The sequence below is a fragment of the Python bivittatus genome, unplaced genomic scaffold (assembly GCF_059951505.1).
Source record: "Python bivittatus isolate LINGU-HERP-01145 unplaced genomic scaffold, Pbiv_v1 ctg000610_np1212, whole genome shotgun sequence".
Taxonomy (NCBI): Eukaryota; Metazoa; Chordata; class Lepidosauria; order Squamata; family Pythonidae; genus Python; species Python bivittatus.
In genome coordinates, this window is record NW_028277088.1 from 30432536 (window position 1) to 30450516 (window position 17981).

The 17981-nt window shown below is 38.8% G+C and overlaps 1 protein-coding gene across 1 annotated transcript in view; it reads left to right on the forward strand.

The window, feature by feature from the left end:
* The window catches only part of DNAH11 (dynein axonemal heavy chain 11), a 149306-nt gene that overhangs the window by 90374 nt on the left and 40951 nt on the right, over window positions 1-17981 (forward strand). The window contains exons 57-61 of the mRNA XM_088150680.1: window positions 3118-3264; window positions 7142-7255; window positions 7991-8134; window positions 11524-11706; window positions 15250-15351. Of these exons, the coding sequence (XP_088006806.1) occupies window positions 3118-3264; window positions 7142-7255; window positions 7991-8134; window positions 11524-11706; window positions 15250-15351 (690 nt within the window). The remainder of the gene's footprint in view (window positions 1-3117; window positions 3265-7141; window positions 7256-7990; window positions 8135-11523; window positions 11707-15249; window positions 15352-17981) is intronic.

The following is a 17981-nucleotide window of genomic DNA, read 5'->3' on the forward strand; positions in this document are numbered from 1 at the left end:
GGTCTATTTAATCAACCCAGAGATGGGGAACCTGTGATCTTCTAGATGATGTTAGATTATAGCTTTCACAAATAATCATACATGACTGTTAACCATGCTGGCTAAAGCTGATTAAATTTGGTCCAGTAATGTTTGGAGAATGACAACAGGTATAGCAACCAGCTTTAGAACTGACAATGAAGATATTGAAATTGAGGGTAGCTTCTCCCTTTTAGCATCAAGGAACTAGCAGCCAAGAAATATGCTGCAGACTAGCATATTTGGTACTTGGTAGAGTAGCAATGAAGGCCTTGGAAAAGATATTCAGATGCTGTGATGTGATTATATCTACAAAGATCAAAATCATGCAGGCATTCATTTTGGCTGTGACACTCTATGGGAGTGAAAATTGGACTTTGAAGAACAGTATTGATGCTTTTGAACTTTGATATTGGAAAAGACTCCTGAGAATATCATAGATTGCCAAGAAAATGAACTAATGGATCATTGAACAAATCAACTCAGAGTTCTCACTAGAGGTACAAATGACCAGGCTCAAAGTATCCTACTTTGGACACATTATGTGCATTATGCACACCTAGCTTTCTAGAGAAGGTTGTAATGCTCAGAAAGATGGAAGGAAACAGAAGAAGAGGATCACCAGCAGCAAGGTGGAGGGACACCATTACAGCAGCAATGGGTGCATAGATGGAAAATCTGTAGGACCAGATTGGAGACAGATCTGGAGAAAATCTATGTGGTCACTAAAAATCAACACCAACTTGATGGCATATAATCATTATCAGTGTTTGGAGACTCCTTCTTATATCTGATCTAGAGCCATTCTTGTAATAAATTCAACAGCAACTTGTTTTCAATGAAGATGAATAAGAAATTCATTCTGTTCATAATTTAATGGGAAAACCCCACATCCCTAGCTATATGCAAATTACAATGTTATGTGCACAGTTTTTTTTAAATTTAGTAACAGATATTACCACTAAAAAAAGTGCACGTTAAAGGAAAATTGAGAAAATATGTATATGTATATTAGTAACAACAGCAACAACAACAAAACCCAAAATATGCATTTTAGTAAAAATTGCACATAGAAATATTAAGGAAAATTGCTTACAAAATGAAAATATTAAGGAAAATGTAAGAGACTTTAGTAGTTAGTAATTTAACAAAAAATGGCAGATTTAACCTTCCACAGTATTCCAGGCTTCCACTGCCTCTGAATATAGAATGTTAATAGCATTTATTGTACCTGTTTTCCAAGAGAAACTGATAAAGCAGTTGTTAGAGGGGATATACAGTACTGTGCAAAAGTTGTAGGCTGGTGTGAAAAAATGCTATAAAGTAAGAATGCTTTCAAAAATATATATTGTAATTGTTTATGTTTATCAATTTACAAAATACAAAGTGAGCAAACAGAAGAAAAATCTAAATCAAAGCAATATTTGGTGTGACCACCCTTTGGCTTCAAACCAGCATCAGTTCTTACACTTGCACATTTTGTACACTTGCACAAAGTCAGGGATCTTGTAGGATTAGAGTCAGGTGTATGATTAACCAATTATACCAAACAGGTGCTAATGATCATCAATTTCATATGGAGGTTGAAACACAGTCATTAACTGAAACAGAAACAGCTGTGTAGGAGGCTTAAAACTGGGTGAGGAACAGCCAAACTCTGCTACTAAGGTGAGGTTGTGGACAACAGTTTCATGTCACAGGTCATACACCATGGCAAGACTGAGCACAGCAACAAGACACAAGGTAGTTCTACTGTATCAGCAAGGTCTCTCCCAGGCAAAAATTTCAAAGCAGACTGGGGTTTCAAGATGTGCTATTCAAGCTCTTTTGAAGAAGCACAAAGAAACGGGCAATGTTGAGGACCGTAGACGCGGTGGTCGGCCAAGGAAACTTAATGCAGCAGATGAAAGACACATCATGCTTACTTCCCTTTGACATTGGAAGATGTCCGGCAGTGCCATCAGCACAGAGCTGGCAGAAGCCAGTGGGACCCATCTACTGTCCAGAGAAGTCTGGCCAGAAGTGGTCTTCATGGAAGAATTGCAGCCAAAAAGCCATACCTCCGATGTGGAAACAAGGCTAAGCCACTCAACTATGCACGAAAACATAGGAACTGGGGTGCAGAAAAATGGCAGCAGGTGCTCTGGACTGATGAGTCAAAATTTGAAATATTTGGCTGTAGCAGGAGGCAGTTTGTTTGCCAAAGGGCTGGAGAGCGGTGCAATAATGAGTGTCTGCAGGCAACAGTGAGGCATGGTGGAGGTTCCTTGCAAGTTTGGGGCCGCATTTCTGCAAATGGAGTTGGAGATTTGGTCAGGATCAATGGTGTCCTCAATGCTGAGAAATACAGGCAGATACTTATCCATCATGCCATACCATCAGGGAGGCATGTGATTGGCCCCAAATTTATTCTGCAGCAGGACAACAACCCCAAACATACAGCCAATGTCATTAAGGACTATCTTCAGTGTAAAGAAGAATGAAGAGTCCTGGAAGTGATGGTTTGGCCCCCACAGAGCCCTGATCTCAACATCATTGAGTCTGTCTGGGATTACATGAAGAGACAGAAGGATTTGAGGAAGCCTATATCCACAGGAGATCTGTGGTTGGTTCTTCACTGAATTCATCATTTCAGCCTAGTAATTGTGCAAACATAAATCAATGAAATATAACAAAAATATAAAAAAGAAAGGTGTGCTTCATTTTCTAAAATAGTAGTTATACATATCTTTGCTGCTTAGATAGATTCATAGGTAATGTGAATGGAAAAAGGACATGTGTCCTATAATAGTCACTTTTTAACCAACTAAGGAAGAGAGTTCAGATTTGATTCTTGATCTGAGTGCAACCCTTCAGAAAGCAATCAATAGTCCTACTTAACCTGCTGCTTCAAGAATGATCATTTCAAGGGCTTCCCCACACTGTCTGAGCCTTGAATAGTGAATTCAGAGGCATGCTTGGATTGCTTCCTGAAGCTCCCATTTGAATAGTCTAATGTTTGTGTGTATATCTGAAGCCTAGTGTTTGGTACCCACATTTTAGAAAGCTGTCCATGCTGAATGTTTTCTTCAAACAAATGCCTTTGCTATTCTGCCTTAGGTAGAAGACTTAAAATGCAAACTTGCTTCTCAAGAAGCAGAACTGCAACTGAGAAATCAAGATGCAGAAGCTTTGATTACTAAGATAGGGCTTCAGACTGAGAAAGTAAGCAAAGAAAAGGCCATTGCTGATGCAGAGGAGCAAAAGGTCAGTATAATTCCACAATTTAGTCATGTTGAGCTATATTTAGCACAGAATAAACCTTTGTAGGTGAACAATTTTGAACACCTACCTCTCCAGGGAACATAAAATCTAAAGAATTATTATACTTACGCATATTTCAGCATTTCACACCATGATTACCACTTGACCTTTCTTTACATTATGCATTTTTCCAACCTTTTAGTTCTTTTAATGATATGAAAGAACAATAAGTATGAAGCTCATTCAAGCATATAATGGATGGGGATCCTGAGAATCAGACAAGTACAGGAATAATACAGGAAAGGTCAGAGAGTCATCTCTGAGCATTTCAGATTTCTTTTTTTTTTTTACTTTTTAGTTCAATTGAACAACTCAATTGTTCTTGAAGTCCATTCCGCTGACTTGAATTTTCACCTTCAAATTTTGCATTTTATGATGTATTTGCCGAGGTTCCACATTAGTTGTTCAGTTCCTTCATCCTTTCCTTTTTCATACTCATCTTTCTTTTAAAAATAGGCTATTTTAGCTTTATTAATCCATTTTATGCTTTTACCCCAAACTAGACACAAACTGAAAGCACACTTATAATGCTAACTTATTTTATAGGTGTACTACTGTTTGCTCACAAATAGCCATTTTCATGCAGGATTCCAGAAAATTCTGGATTATTGTGAATGAGAGGGCATGAAGCTTGTTAGCTTCTGCTCTGGTCCATTATACTGTTTCAGCCACTGATAAATTAGGAATGATTTCTTTATAGCACATGGGTTAAAAACTTTTAGGATGGCAAGGACCGCACTAGTCAGGGTCATAGTCATATGCATATTAATACATTCAGTAATATACATGTGCATATTCACCCATGTTTTTTCTCACACACCAGGGCTTTTCTTGTTGGTTTAGTTGGTTCTTGAGAACCAGTTGCCAGTATTTTCTGGGCAGGACTTGCCACTTGGTCTTTGGTGGGTTAGGTCAAGTAGCATGCTTAGAAGAGTAAATGGGAAGTGGCTTAATGTCAGATCTTTGACAACTGCCTAAATTGAAAGGTTTTTTTCCCCATGCCTGAATTTTACAGAATTCTCTTTAGCCAAATTTATGAAGGTGAAGGACTAGTAGTACAAAACATCCAGCAAGTGAGCTGTTCTTCAGTTTAGACCCAATATAATTCAATGTACATTAAGCAAAGATTTTCTGAGTCTTTTTCCTAACACCCTTATGGTGCATCAGACAGGAAGAGGCTCTCCTTACTGTACTTCTAACAGGGAAATCTGCAGTTGGTTGTTTATATAAAGGTCACTTGATTCTTTACCACTCTGAGCACCAACTTTTATATCTAATTTAGATATCGTTCCTGTCACACTTCCATTGTCTTCATATCCTCTCATACTTAATTCTTCTCCATTCCTTCTGCCAGTGATTCACTGCAGACTAAGGGCTTGCTGCTGCCAAACTGGATGATAAGGAACAGATTAGTAGGTTTCTTGTTCTCGTTAACAAGAACCTTTCCATCTATTCTCTGCCAGATAGGTATCATGTTAATTAACTAAAACTGGACAGTGTTCCCCATGGGCTAAACCCTAAACCAGTAGTACTAAAATTACAGAAACTAGACAACTCTGGAAAACCTTGTTACTTTACAACACCAGGTCCCCTACCACCAGATTGTTCTGATAATTTTAGGAATGTTAGGGGATGCTATTAGCATATTTCCAAACACTTCATTAAGTAATTAGACTCAATACATGATGTGATTAACATGAGATAATTACCACGCTGGGACAGTTCGTAAGCATGAGACTGTTTTTCATGACTCTAAAAAGCAACTCATATATTTTATTCATGTTTTAGCTTTTCTAAAATATATTTATAAATTGATTATGAATCAATCATAGCTTTCTATATAACTTTAATTTGAAGCTGCTTTAAAAGGTGTGCTGACTACTTTACAAAGATGAATCTGCATATTTTAAACAACAGAGTGCAGAAAATATTAGAAAGTAGACAGATATTTTTCAATGATGGATCCATAAATATCTTCATGTTATATAATTTAGTAACACTGGACATGCTTTCTTTTCTTTTTTTTTAATGTACCAGTGCACATTTGGACAGTCCATAGGTCCCATAGGGCACTTGGCTGACACCTAAGTAGAATCCTTTCCTCCCCAGTTGATTCAATATCTTTCCACTACTGTGCTGAGAAAGTCAAAACTGATGTATTCTCAACTGTTCTCAGTGATAACAGTTCCATGCACTCACCATCATTCAACTGACTGCCAGTAGAAGCATCTGAAGAGTGAACCAATGGTTCTTGCTTCAGCATCAAGGGCAAATCATGTGATGTGATTGCTCTTCAGTTTCTGTGTGCCACAGCTGTTTTTCCAGCCAATCACCTCTGAGGCACTCCAAAGGTATACACTGGGAATTATACAGATAAGTGGAGGCAACAGTGGGAGTCTGGATCCAGGAGCAACTAGTAAAAACAAGGACCTCCAAGTAGAAATATTCCTGCATTCATCATATTTTGAAATGGTATATTAATAGACAGGCAGCTTCATGGTACTGTATTTTCATTTAAAATAGTCATTCCAGCTTGGTGCCTTCCATATGAGCTGGAAGTACAAATTCATGAAATTCCCAGAATTTCACACCAGCATGGGCATTGGCTGTCCTAACTAGAAATTCTGGGAATTATAATCCTACACATTTGGAGAGCACTAGATTGGAAAAATCTTTAAATATTCAGTAGGCAATTTTATAGTACTTTAGATGACTTTTGAAAAAAAAATGTAGAATTTCTTAATCCAATATTTCAGTAGTGCATATTATTGTGCATTGAATACATTAAACATTTGATAACAGACCTGACACAACCAAAGGTCTGATCTTATTTTGGATTTCTTCTACAAATGAATTAATCTTGATCCCCCACCAGAAAAATAGTTATTTACAGACTAACAACATTACCACTGCAAATTAGTAACTACTGTATTAATCCAACTGCAAGTTATAATTCAATATCATCTTGCTATTTTCTTTCTCAAAAATTATAAATAATTTGCTATACTGAAAGGGATTTAATGCAACCTATAAATGAGAAATTTTAAGGATAATATTGAAACTCCTTAAGGAATTTCATTTTTTGTTCATAGTTCATTTCCAGCCATTTTCTAGTCTTATCTTCTAAAGCAGGGGTTGGCAACCTAAAGCCTGCAGGCCATATGCAGCCCACCACCTGAAGTCATTTGGCCTATAGTCCCAAAAAGAAATATGATGTTCACCCAACCCTCAGTGGTCCATGCCTTAGGTCACTGAGGTCTTTTCCTCCCCTCTCCAGACTCTGCAGAGCATACCCTAGTTTTCCTTAAGAAAGAAATGCATCACTATGGTTCACCCCAAAGAGTCCTCTCAAGTGCCAGTATATTCTCAAGTGCTCAAGAGAGAGGGAAAAAGCAGCTAAACATCCATTCACAGATAGGGCCTCTGGCCCTTACACAGAAGAAGGTTGCCAACCCCGTTCTAAAGAAACAGAAAATATGTGTCATCTTCTCTATGATAACCATTCAGACTTTGGAATAGTTTCTTTCTTCCCCACCCCACGTGGAACATCCCAAGTCATTCACAGTCATAAATAATAAAGTTATTTTCCACACAACATAAGACTCCCATCTAAATCTAGTAGCTTGATCTTGATCAACCACGGCCATAGTACTGCAGCTTCAGTTACCTGGAAACCAAACTTTAGCTTACTGCATTTGTATCCTTACAGCCTAATCTGAATCATGTTTACTCAGCATACGTTTCATTGGCACTTATGTACTTTTAAGGAACGAAATCTTAGAGACTATTCAGTTAAAACTAAGAGTCTGTGTTGTTATAGGTGGCTGTGATTCAAGCAGAAGTATCTCGAAGGCAGAAAGAATGTGAAGATGATTTGATGAAAGCTGAACCTGCTCTGGTAGCTGCTACTGCAGCTTTAAATACCCTTAATAAGGTAAAGATCAAAGCATTGTATGGTTATCTTTGCGTGTTGGCTACCTTTTTTTTTTTTAACAAAGCATTTCTTTTCTTTTTAACATTGGGCTTTATTATGTAAAAACATGATTATTTTCATTCTCATCATCATCGTCATCACACCTTTCCTATGGGAGCTCAGGGCAATAAACATAGGGTCTCCCCTCATTTTTTTAAAGAACTTTAAGTTTTTAAAAGTAAAAGGATAAAAATTAACAAGAACTAATAATCAAGAAGAAAGCAGAAAGCTAGAAAGCAAGCAAGAAAGAAAGAAAAACAAAAGTGATGGAAAATAAAGAAGAAAAAGAGGAAAAAAGAAATACAAAAAGAATAAGTTCCAACTTCTTGTATAGCAGATATAAATGAATCATATAATAGCCTGTTACTCTAAAACTACATCTTAAAGGGTCTCCCCTTATTCTGTCCTGACCTGTACAGTACCAACCTGTAACACAGATTATGCTAAGAGAATTATTAGCCCAAAGAGCACAGAGTGAACTTAATGGTTAAATGGGGACTTGAATCTGGTTCTCAATTGCAATATAGCTTTCACTTTAACTTAAGGTTTTCTGTTCAGGTATAGTGAAGCCATCATTTTTTATGGCTTCACTTTGCTTACATAACCTCACCTTACTATTGAAAGAAGTTTGCCCACCATGTTAATTAAAATCTCTATTGACTTTTGAAATGTGTATGTCTGGTCTTTCATTCTCAGGTGAATCTTATTGAACTGAAAGTTTTCCCTAATCCGCCAGTTGCGGTGACCAATGTCACAGCTGCAGTCATGGTCCTTTTGGCAAATAAAGGAAAAGTACCAGAAGATCGAACTTGGAAAGCTGCTAAACTTACCATGAAAAAGGTATTTGCAACTTTGGCATTTACTAAAACGTGCTGTGATCTTTTCAGACTTTTTCTGGGCATGGAATCTGTTCATGGAAAAAAAAAAAATCCCAGAATCTCCAATTAAGAGCGATGAGGCTTCTGAATGGCAGCTTACAAGCCTTGTCCTTTTCCCTCTAGCTTATAAAAATGGCTGTCGACATCCTAAACAGCAGTTTTGATGTGTGAATGGATAGCTAAATGTGTTTTGAGTTTTCCAGCCCACCATCACCTTAGTCCCTTGGGGGAAAGGTTTTTTTTTTTCCTTAGTCTCAGGGGACTCCGTGCAACACCCAGTCTGAAAACCCCTGACCTAATTATTTGACATTATTTTTAAATACTTTAAAGTACTTAATACTTTAAATGATATCCTATATATCATTTCTTACTTAAATATTCTGTGATCCCAAGTCATCTTTTATAGCAGGCCTGTAGAACTTAAAGATGGGAAAGGGCCATACTGATCAATTAAAAATTATCACAGGCTGCAGCAGAATCGCTAGCACACCGCTCAGCTGTGGGAAGCTGGTGAGATGCCAGCACCACTGCAGCCAGCTGCAGCAGTGAATCTTGGAGGTGCTTAGCAACATGTCTTTTGGGGCAGCACATTTATTTCCTCTTTTAAAAATGCAGAAGGCTTGGACACATGTTGTGCAGGGGTGTTCTGTAGGTGTCTTCAGACAGTACAGTGGTACCTCGGGTTACGAACTTAATCCGTTCCGTGACTCTGATCGCATCTTGAGTTGGTCGCAACCCAAGGTAAATTTCCCCATAAGGTTCAATGTAAATATGGTTAAACAGTTCTGAAACATATGCATTTTATTTTTGAACCACAAAAACATGAAAAAAAGTACAGTACAGCACAGTATGAAGAGGGAGAATGGGGTGGGGAGGCAGTTATTGTTTGGAGGGAGAGTCCCCCTCCAAAAGGACATCGGGGAGATCTCCTTCAGGGGTTTCCTCTCTTCTTTGCCTCTTAGCTGCAGGCTCAGATCTGGGGAAAAACCTGGCTAAAGTCAGTTGTTTTTTCCTGCGCTGCATAACCCTCCAGAAATGAGAGAACACGTTGTCATTCATCATGTTCAATGCTCTGTTTGTCACAGTTCTGTTGGGGTGGTGCTTCTCAAGGAAATCCTGGCACTCATTCCATTTTGCCATGATGGATTGTAGTACTTCACTGCTCACCTCCTCCCCGTCGTCCTCTTCCTCAGTGGAATGCTCCTCGCCAAGCGCTTTCTATTGCTCACTCTGGAGCTCAGCAAGTTCTTCCGTGGTCAGCTCCTCCTTATGGTCCTCAACAAGTTCCTCTATGTCTGCATCATCGACAACCAGACCCATGCTCTTGCCCATGGACACAATCTCCTCCACTACCTCTGCATCAAACCCTTCAAAGTCACATTCAGCGACACATTCTGGCCACAGTTTCCTCCAGGCTGAGTTTAAGGTCCGGCAGGTGACATCTCCCCAGGCTTTGTCAATGAGGCTGATGCAGTGGAGGACATTGAAATGTTTCTTCCAAAACTCTTTCAGAGTCAAGGATGTTTCCTCAGTGACATTGAAACACCTGGTGAAGAGCACCTTTGTGTAGAGCTTCTTAAAGTTGCAGATCACTTGCTGGTCCATGGGCTGCAGAAGAGATGTCGTGTTGGGGGGGAGGAACTTGACCTTTATAAAGTCATACTCAGCATCCATATCATCCACCAAGGCTGGAGGGTGTGCCAGGGCATTGTCCATCAGAAGAAGGCACCTTTCAGGCAGCTGGTTGTCAGACAAGTATTTTTTAACGCTGGTGCGAACACCTCGTGCAGCCATTCCATGAACAACTGCCTTGTGACCCACGCTCTCGCATTGGCCCTCCACATGACAGGCAGTCTGGCCTTGTTCACATTGTGTTCCCTGAATGCACGAGGGGTCTGGGAATGGTACACCAGTAGCAGCTTAATCTTCAGGTCGCCGCTTGCGTTCGCACACAGCAAAAGGGTCAATCTGTCCTTCATGGGCTTGTGCCCTGGCAGTGCCTTTTCCTCCCGCATGATGTAGGTTCTGTTTGGCATCTTCTTCCAGAAGAGCCCTCTCTCGTCGCAGTTGAACACTTGCTGAGTGACATATCCTTCTGCCTTCATGAAGTCCTCAAATTCTTTCTTGTAGGCTTCTGCAGCAGCCTTGTCAGAACTGGAAGCCTCACCATGTCTTGCCACACTGTGGATGCCACTTCTCTTGCAGAATTTCTCAAACCAGCCTGTGCTGGCTTTAAATTCCTCACTTGCTGCACTGGTAGAGGGGTTTGTCCGCAGTAAATCACTGTGCAGTTTCCTGGCTTTTTCACAGATGATAGCTTCACTCATGCTATCACCTGCCAGCTGTTTCTCAGTCAGCCACACTAACAACAGCTTTTCCACCTCTTCTAGCACTTGTGTCCTCTGCCTCGTTAAGATCGTTACTCCTTTTGCCACATCAGCTCCTCTGATGGCATCTTTATTCTTCAGAATAGTCGAGATGGTCGACTTCGCCATCTTGTACTCTGAGGCCAGATCAGTCACACGAATACCACGATCGTGCTTTTCTATAATGTCCTTCTTAAGTTCGATTGTCACTTTTTTCTTCAAAGCCTTATTCTTGCCAAGCCTGCTCTGCATTTTCTTTGGAGCCATGCTGACAAGCACACCAAAAACCTTCCAAAACCTTCCAAAACACCACAAAACACACCACAAGCCTCACCGAACGTCTCCTTGCTACCGCGATCTCGCCCACAGGAAGCTGCGACCGCGTGGCAGCAGGGAAAATGGCCGCGGATCCGGTTCGTAACTCGAGGTGGTTTGCATCCCGAGGTAAATTTTTGGGGCCGGAGCTGGTCGTAACCCGAAAAATTCATAAGCAGAGGCGTTCGTAACCCAAGGTACCACTGTATTTGGTTTAATCAAAAGTAACAGTTGTAGAATGAAGATCTTGAGCAGTTAACCTTGGTAGTTCCCCAGGCAGATCAGGGGTAGTTAAAGAAACATTTTTGAACTAGTTTAAGCAAAACACGTGTAAAAAATTAGGAATTTCTGTTTTCTTTTAAAGGATTCCTCAAAATCCTCCCACAAAAGAAAGATGAACCAAGAAAGATTTTTGTTTGTTTGTATTGGTATTGGGGAGAAGGTTTCATTCAATTGATTTCTTCTTAATTATGGAATTGCTTCTAAATTGAAGATGGATAAACTTTAAATATACTTCATAATCCTATGTTTCATATATTTATTCTCCTATTTTCCAGGCTGACTTCATTATTTCTTTGGATTTTTAAATTTTTTGAACTGTGAAATAGCTTGTGGAGTTGAAGTGTTGTTGAATTATAACAAGTTAGGTACCTTAATTGCTACCTTCCAGGTTGATGAATTCTTGCAAGCTTTGATTAACTACGATAAAGAACATATCCCAGAGAATTGTTTGAAAGTGGTGAAGGAGCGTTATTTGAAAAACCCAGATTTCAGCCCAAATTATGTTCGCACCCAGTCATTCGCAGCAGCTGGTCTATGTGCCTGGGTTATCAACATAGTAAAATTCTATGAGGTACCAAGTATCTTTCAATTCAGCTGAGTTTACACTGTATTATTTAAATATGTTATAACTTACAATAGAAGTATTGCCAGCAGAGATAAAGTAATAAATTGTATACAAATTATTAAAGATGCATAAAGGATAAATTATTGTTATTGTTAGCTGCTGTTGTTAGAACATAGATATCTTATTTGTCTGAAAGGAAGATACTTCCAAATTAAAATATAAATAGTGCCTAGAAAAAAATAGAAAAGTGGATAGAAAACAATTAAAAAATTAATAAAAGCGGAATGACCAAATTTTCCCATCTTGTCAACCTTATGTTGACCCACGAATAAATGTTTGTGTGTAATGTGTTTGTGTATGTGAATACATAGATATATGCATATATATATATGGCTTTTGGCATACACACATCCACACACACACACATATATATATGTGCATGTATGCCAAAAGTCATATTCCATAAATCCACCAAGCAAGAGGCTAATCTTCAAGAACATCCAGCTTTCAGCCCTGATGTGTATATCATAAGAATTCTAAACCATTATCCTTCCCATTCACATTTTTTAAGGGGCAGAGTGAGTGTATTTTCCTATTAGGCAAAGATGGTACCCATTTTAAATTTTGATCATATAATGTAGTAGAAGTTTCCTGAACTGGATAACTTCAGGTCTTTTGATCTAAAGTCCCATCATCCTAAGGCCATTGTACTGAGTAAAGCAATGGGCTTCTTCCATTCCAAGGTGATTACTGTTCCTCTTCCGTACAACATCCCATCCTTTCCCCAAAGGGTCTGAATTATCTTTTAATTATCTACAGCAGCTCTTGAGAGGGGGAAGAAGAATTTTGCTACCTTCCACTTTTGCTGATGGAAAAATGTTCGTAAACAGAAAAAAATATAATTTGATTCTTTAGCATGAACGTAGATATCAGACCATTGGGCCATCTGTGCTAGTGTTAGAGATTCTTGACTTGAAGTAATGTTTCAGGCTCCAGCTGTTTTTTCCAGTGGCATTTGAAAATTGGGGTTGGTATCTGGGGCTTTCTGCATATAAATTATGTGCTCCGTCATAAGTGATAGACTCCACCTGTCAAAACCCACACATCTTAGAAAATCAAGGAAGCAAGAATTACATACATTTCACTAAGGAATCTTTAATGCTAGTCTGGAGTAAATACAGAATCATGCGAACCATAAGAGGAATTTCCCACCCTCATTTAGAGTGAGTTAATTAATTAATTGCTTTGAATGATTTGAAATGTTTCTTTCCAGGTTTCCTGCTACCTGAGCTAAGTTTCCATTTATGAGATAAGCTGTCAGCTGCTATCTCATGACTATTTATGTCTATTCTGTCTCTCTCATATTACCACTGATTTATGAGCAACATAGCTCTCATTTTTTTACAGATTGTTCCTCTATAAGGAGCATGAAAATTTTTCTAAACAAATAAAATCTAAGTCATTACAGACCCTTACATAAAACATAATTCCTAATCCTCAAAGACCCTGAAGATCTCACAAAGTTATAAGTATTAGTGAAATAATATATGTCAAACTTTTCAAACATGGTAAGTATTCTTGGTCTATCTATCACATTCCTCAAACCTGCTGCCTCCCAGGTGCCATTCCCAGTAATGTTGCCAATGTCCATACAGGCTGGGAATAATGAGAATTAATGTCCAGCAAAACTGATAGGCGCTATGTTGGGGGAAAAAAAATTCTAATATGTTTAAAAACATACCTAAGCCAAACTTGCAGGTAACGGTACAATCTGAAAGAGAACTCCATGATACTGTAAATTGGGGGGGGGGGTGTCTCTTCCTTTCCTAATCAAAGTAGCATGCATATTATCAGGAATCTCTTTTCAAACTATGACGATGGGAGCCTTAACTAGTCAAGAAATGAAAACCCTTGAAACAATGTAGCACTCAATGGGTGAAATTTGTTAATTGAATAGAATGTTCCCTAAATAGAGCTGTTTCACTCTGTACGGCATGCTTATCAAAGAGGAGAGAAAGTTTATAATGTGTTACACTGAAGAGGAATCCCCACCCAATTAAGTGTTGTTTGGAAGATTCCAAGACTACTGACACATTTGGCAAAGGAGATCCAGATTACAGGTAGTCCTCGATTAATGACCCTAATTGAGACCAGAACTTCCATCGCTAAGCAAAGCAGTCATTAGGCAAAACATCATGTGACTGCACCACTTAGCAATGGCAGTTCTGGTAGTCCTGGTTGTGGTCATTAGGCAAGGACCTCACACTTCTCCTGCCCTGCATGAACTGCCAGCTCCATCCCACTCCCTCCTCCCTGGCCAGGTCTGGCAAGCTCCCTTTGGTAGATGAGGCTCTGAAACTCTGCCACGCTCGCCTCTGCTTCAGCACCCCCTGCTTATCTCCCTCCCCATCTTTGCCCTTTGGGCTGCCCTGCACTCTGCTGCCTTCTTCCTCCCACTGATCTTCGCCATCTTCTTCCTCCCACTTCCTTGACCAGGCGTGTCTTGTCAGCAGCGGAAGGAAGAAGATGGTGAAGGTCAGCTGGAGGTAGTGGGGGGCAGCAGGGGTAGATGGCAGTGGCAGAGTGCAGGGTGGCCAAAAGGACAGAGGTGGGGAGGAGATAGGTGGGAGGAGTTGAATGCATACTGCGGTCATAAATGCGGGTGGGCTGCCAAGCACCCGAATTTTGATCATGTGACCATGGGGGTGCTGCAACAGCCGTAACTTCAGGGACTGGTTGTAACTACCATTCGTTCAACACCATCATAACTTTGAACAGTTGCTGAATGAATGGTCATTAACTGAGGACTACCTGTACCTGCCAAGGAAGTCATTTAGGCCTGCTGTAACACCATGCTTCCCTCTCACTACTGCTTTCAACAAAACATGATTACCTGTTTTACACATGTAGATTTTGTTGTTAGTGCTCATTGCTCATACTCGTAATGTGTGCATAAACTACTTCCAATTACACTGAAATTTACTGTTGTCTCCTTTCAATGATGGGATTTAAATCTCTGTAGGTGAGTTTTTAATTCTAAATACACTGTCAAGATCCCTACCTGATTTGGCATGATAGTATCTTCCAGAAAAAGCCCCTGCACTGCACTAGTGGTTTAGAAAGCAACTCTTAACACATTATTGAAAAACACAAGAAGCTAAAAAGCATTATTGCAATTCACTGGTCTTGGTTATCTTCATGCTTGGCCAGCAAATTACAAAACTTTAAACAGCAGTGCATGTATAAAAACCCCACAAACGTGACATCAAAGAATTACTTGAAATGTGTTAGATTATTATCTTTTTGTATGCTATTTTTTTTCTGAATGTACTGTCTATCTGCTACCTACATTTATCTGTTCTATGAGTTCTTTCCCATGACTGAAGAGCATCCAGAAATCTTGAAAAGAAGGGCAGAAGCAATCAATTCCACTTGAAATATTGTCTGATGAATTACTGCAAATACAGAATAGATACTCTTAAAACAGTAACATGTTTCTGTTTTATAAATCAGCTTTGGAAAGAAATTGTGGACTGTTTGTGTTCCTAGGTATACTGCGATGTGGAACCCAAACGTCAAGCATTGGCCCAAGCAAATGCTGAACTCGCAGCGGCTACTGAAAAGCTGGAAGCCATCAGGAAAAAACTCGGTGTAAGCATAACTCCAGTCCCAACATCATTCCATTCCTAAGCAAATAGAGTGTTTTTGATTTCTTCTTGTAATAATGCTAAGTTCTGTATGTAAAGAAAAAGATTTTATTGCCTTACCATTTTAGAATAGCGACTGTTATTTTAATGTCAAAGATGAGAGGTGGTTGGATTTGCCATTATTGTACCTTTTCCACCTGAAAATTCCTTGCATTCCTTTTGCAAAACAAATGCAGGCTATTTTGATCAGTTCCTTTTTCTAGCTATAATTAAAGATCTTGGTTATTCTCAAATGTATTAATATAACCTGGGCTTATACTAATTTTAATTATTTAGCTGTGTTTATGATAAAATTCAATACTGTCTTATGTGCGGTTACTTTGCCATTGGATGGTACATTTTATCCATACCTTGATCCATATGCTCACTGGCTTTTAGTTCTCAGTGCCTCTGCATAATGCACATATTCTGTATCGGAGTTCCTTAAAAAAAATAATAAAATCCTTGATAGTCAACCCTATCTCATGGATTTCCAATGGAATCCTTTCCCATATGGAAAATGTTGCACTAATTTTTCATACAGAAGTTTTTTTTCTGGCTGGTAATTTTCTGTAATGATTAATAAACGTTGTAGCTATTACTTGGCAATCAATAATACATCATCAGTTTGGATGGTACTGTGCTAACAACCCATCATTTTTAATGCCCATTAAAATACATTTCAAAATGACTAATCTTTGTCACTGCAAAATGAACATTATGGTAACCATTTTTAAATACTTTTTCTAAGTCTCTTCATGAAAATACTTTGCATTGTTAAATATCTGGGAAAGAATTCAATTCTAAATTTCTTCTTTTAAATATATAAACAAGGCTTCTCTTGTAGTCAAAAGACACATTTTTGCTTAAACATAGGGGGATAAGCTCCATTTCCTAACTAGTGGCTGAGGAGAATTTGCATTTCATTTAGCAATTGCCCTTCCCACACGGTTCGTGTTCAGATTTATAGGAACAAGATACTGCTATTAAACATATATTTGACAATCCAGGAGTAGATCTTACTTTCTAGCCATAAAATATATTTATTATAATAGCATTAAAATAATACCCTTAAAATTCACAATTCCTCCACCTCAAACCATAGAAGTTACATTACACAGGTGGTCCATATGAGATTTCTCAGGACTAAACCCTTGTATAATTCTATTTCACTAGGACAAAATGGGGAAGGAAGGGAAAACTCACATTAACCATTTTTCACAGGGACCAAACGCAATAATGAGAAATAAATAAATGCCACATAAGGGGAAGTTCATCTCTAATCCCATAAGCATACTGAATAGAAACCAGTAAATCAGGCTAAATCTGTGAAACTGGCAAAATTATCAAAAAAGATAATTTTGGATGTGGTTATGGATCCAGCTTTAATATACTATCCTATTTCATATAGTTGAAATAAATAGCAACATGACCCTATGAATCCTTTCTTAGCCTATTGTCTTATAGAGACAACCTTTTATGCACCAGTATAAACTAACAATAAAGTTGTAATTCCTTGAACAAAATTTACTTTGGGTTACCCCAGACCATTAGAGAATTCTTCCATACGGAGAGGTAAAGATTTTTTTTTTTTAGGCTACCACAGTCAGACAATGCCAACAGTACCAACAGGCAGCAGTATTAGTAGAAGCCAGCCACATCAGCAGCCACTCCAGCTAGACAGAGAGAACACAGCAGGAGAAAAAAGAAGACTGGGAGAAAGAAGCAGCAGTGGTGAAGAGAGGCTTTGTAATGCCTAAAGAAGATGGCTGATAGCAGCTCGAGACAACTTAAGGAAGATAGTAAACATGGTAATGGTAGTAGCCATTACTGTCTGTTACAACACCAACAGATGCAAGGAAGAATCAACCAGAGCTGGTCAGAAAGGATCATGCCAGAGCAAACCAAACAGTGACAAGTGAGAGTGGGTTAAAGAAAGGGTCAAGCTTGTGCTGGCCAAAGAGCAGCTCAAGTCAAAGCAGACCAGATGCAACAAGTGACCAAGAGAAGCAAAGTCAGAACAGTCAGTGCCAAACGGCTATCACCACAAAGCTAAAACCAGGAGAACCAGAGCTTGGTGTAACAAGAATTAGTACTAGAATGTGTGGCATTGGGGATGATGTCAAGCAACACTAGCAGCAGTCCCAGCACTGTAGTAGACAAGTCCAATTGAAACAGTTGACAGTGGAGGTCAATTCAGCAATAAAAATAGCCAAAGAATAGTTGTGCCTGGGACTTGGACTGGGATCACAATAGATAGGGTTAAGATAGCACTTAAAATTGGAAGAGAATATTATATAGAGATTAAGGGTTAAAATTGGTTAAAATCTGTATCATCCCTGAATTGATGACAGATAGACAGGAAAAATAATATTAAATAATAATAATATAATAATATAAAATAATAATAATGGGAACAACTTTTAATTATCTGGTGTTCTTTTCTTTTCCTTTTTCCTTTTTTCTTTTCCTCCCGAACAAAATATTTTGGTCCTGGCAAAAAATACTGTGCTTCAATTAGGAAGGGAGGGGGAAGAAGTACTCCATGTTAGTTTCCTTACCATTCACTGCATTCAAGACTTGTTCATAGTTCAT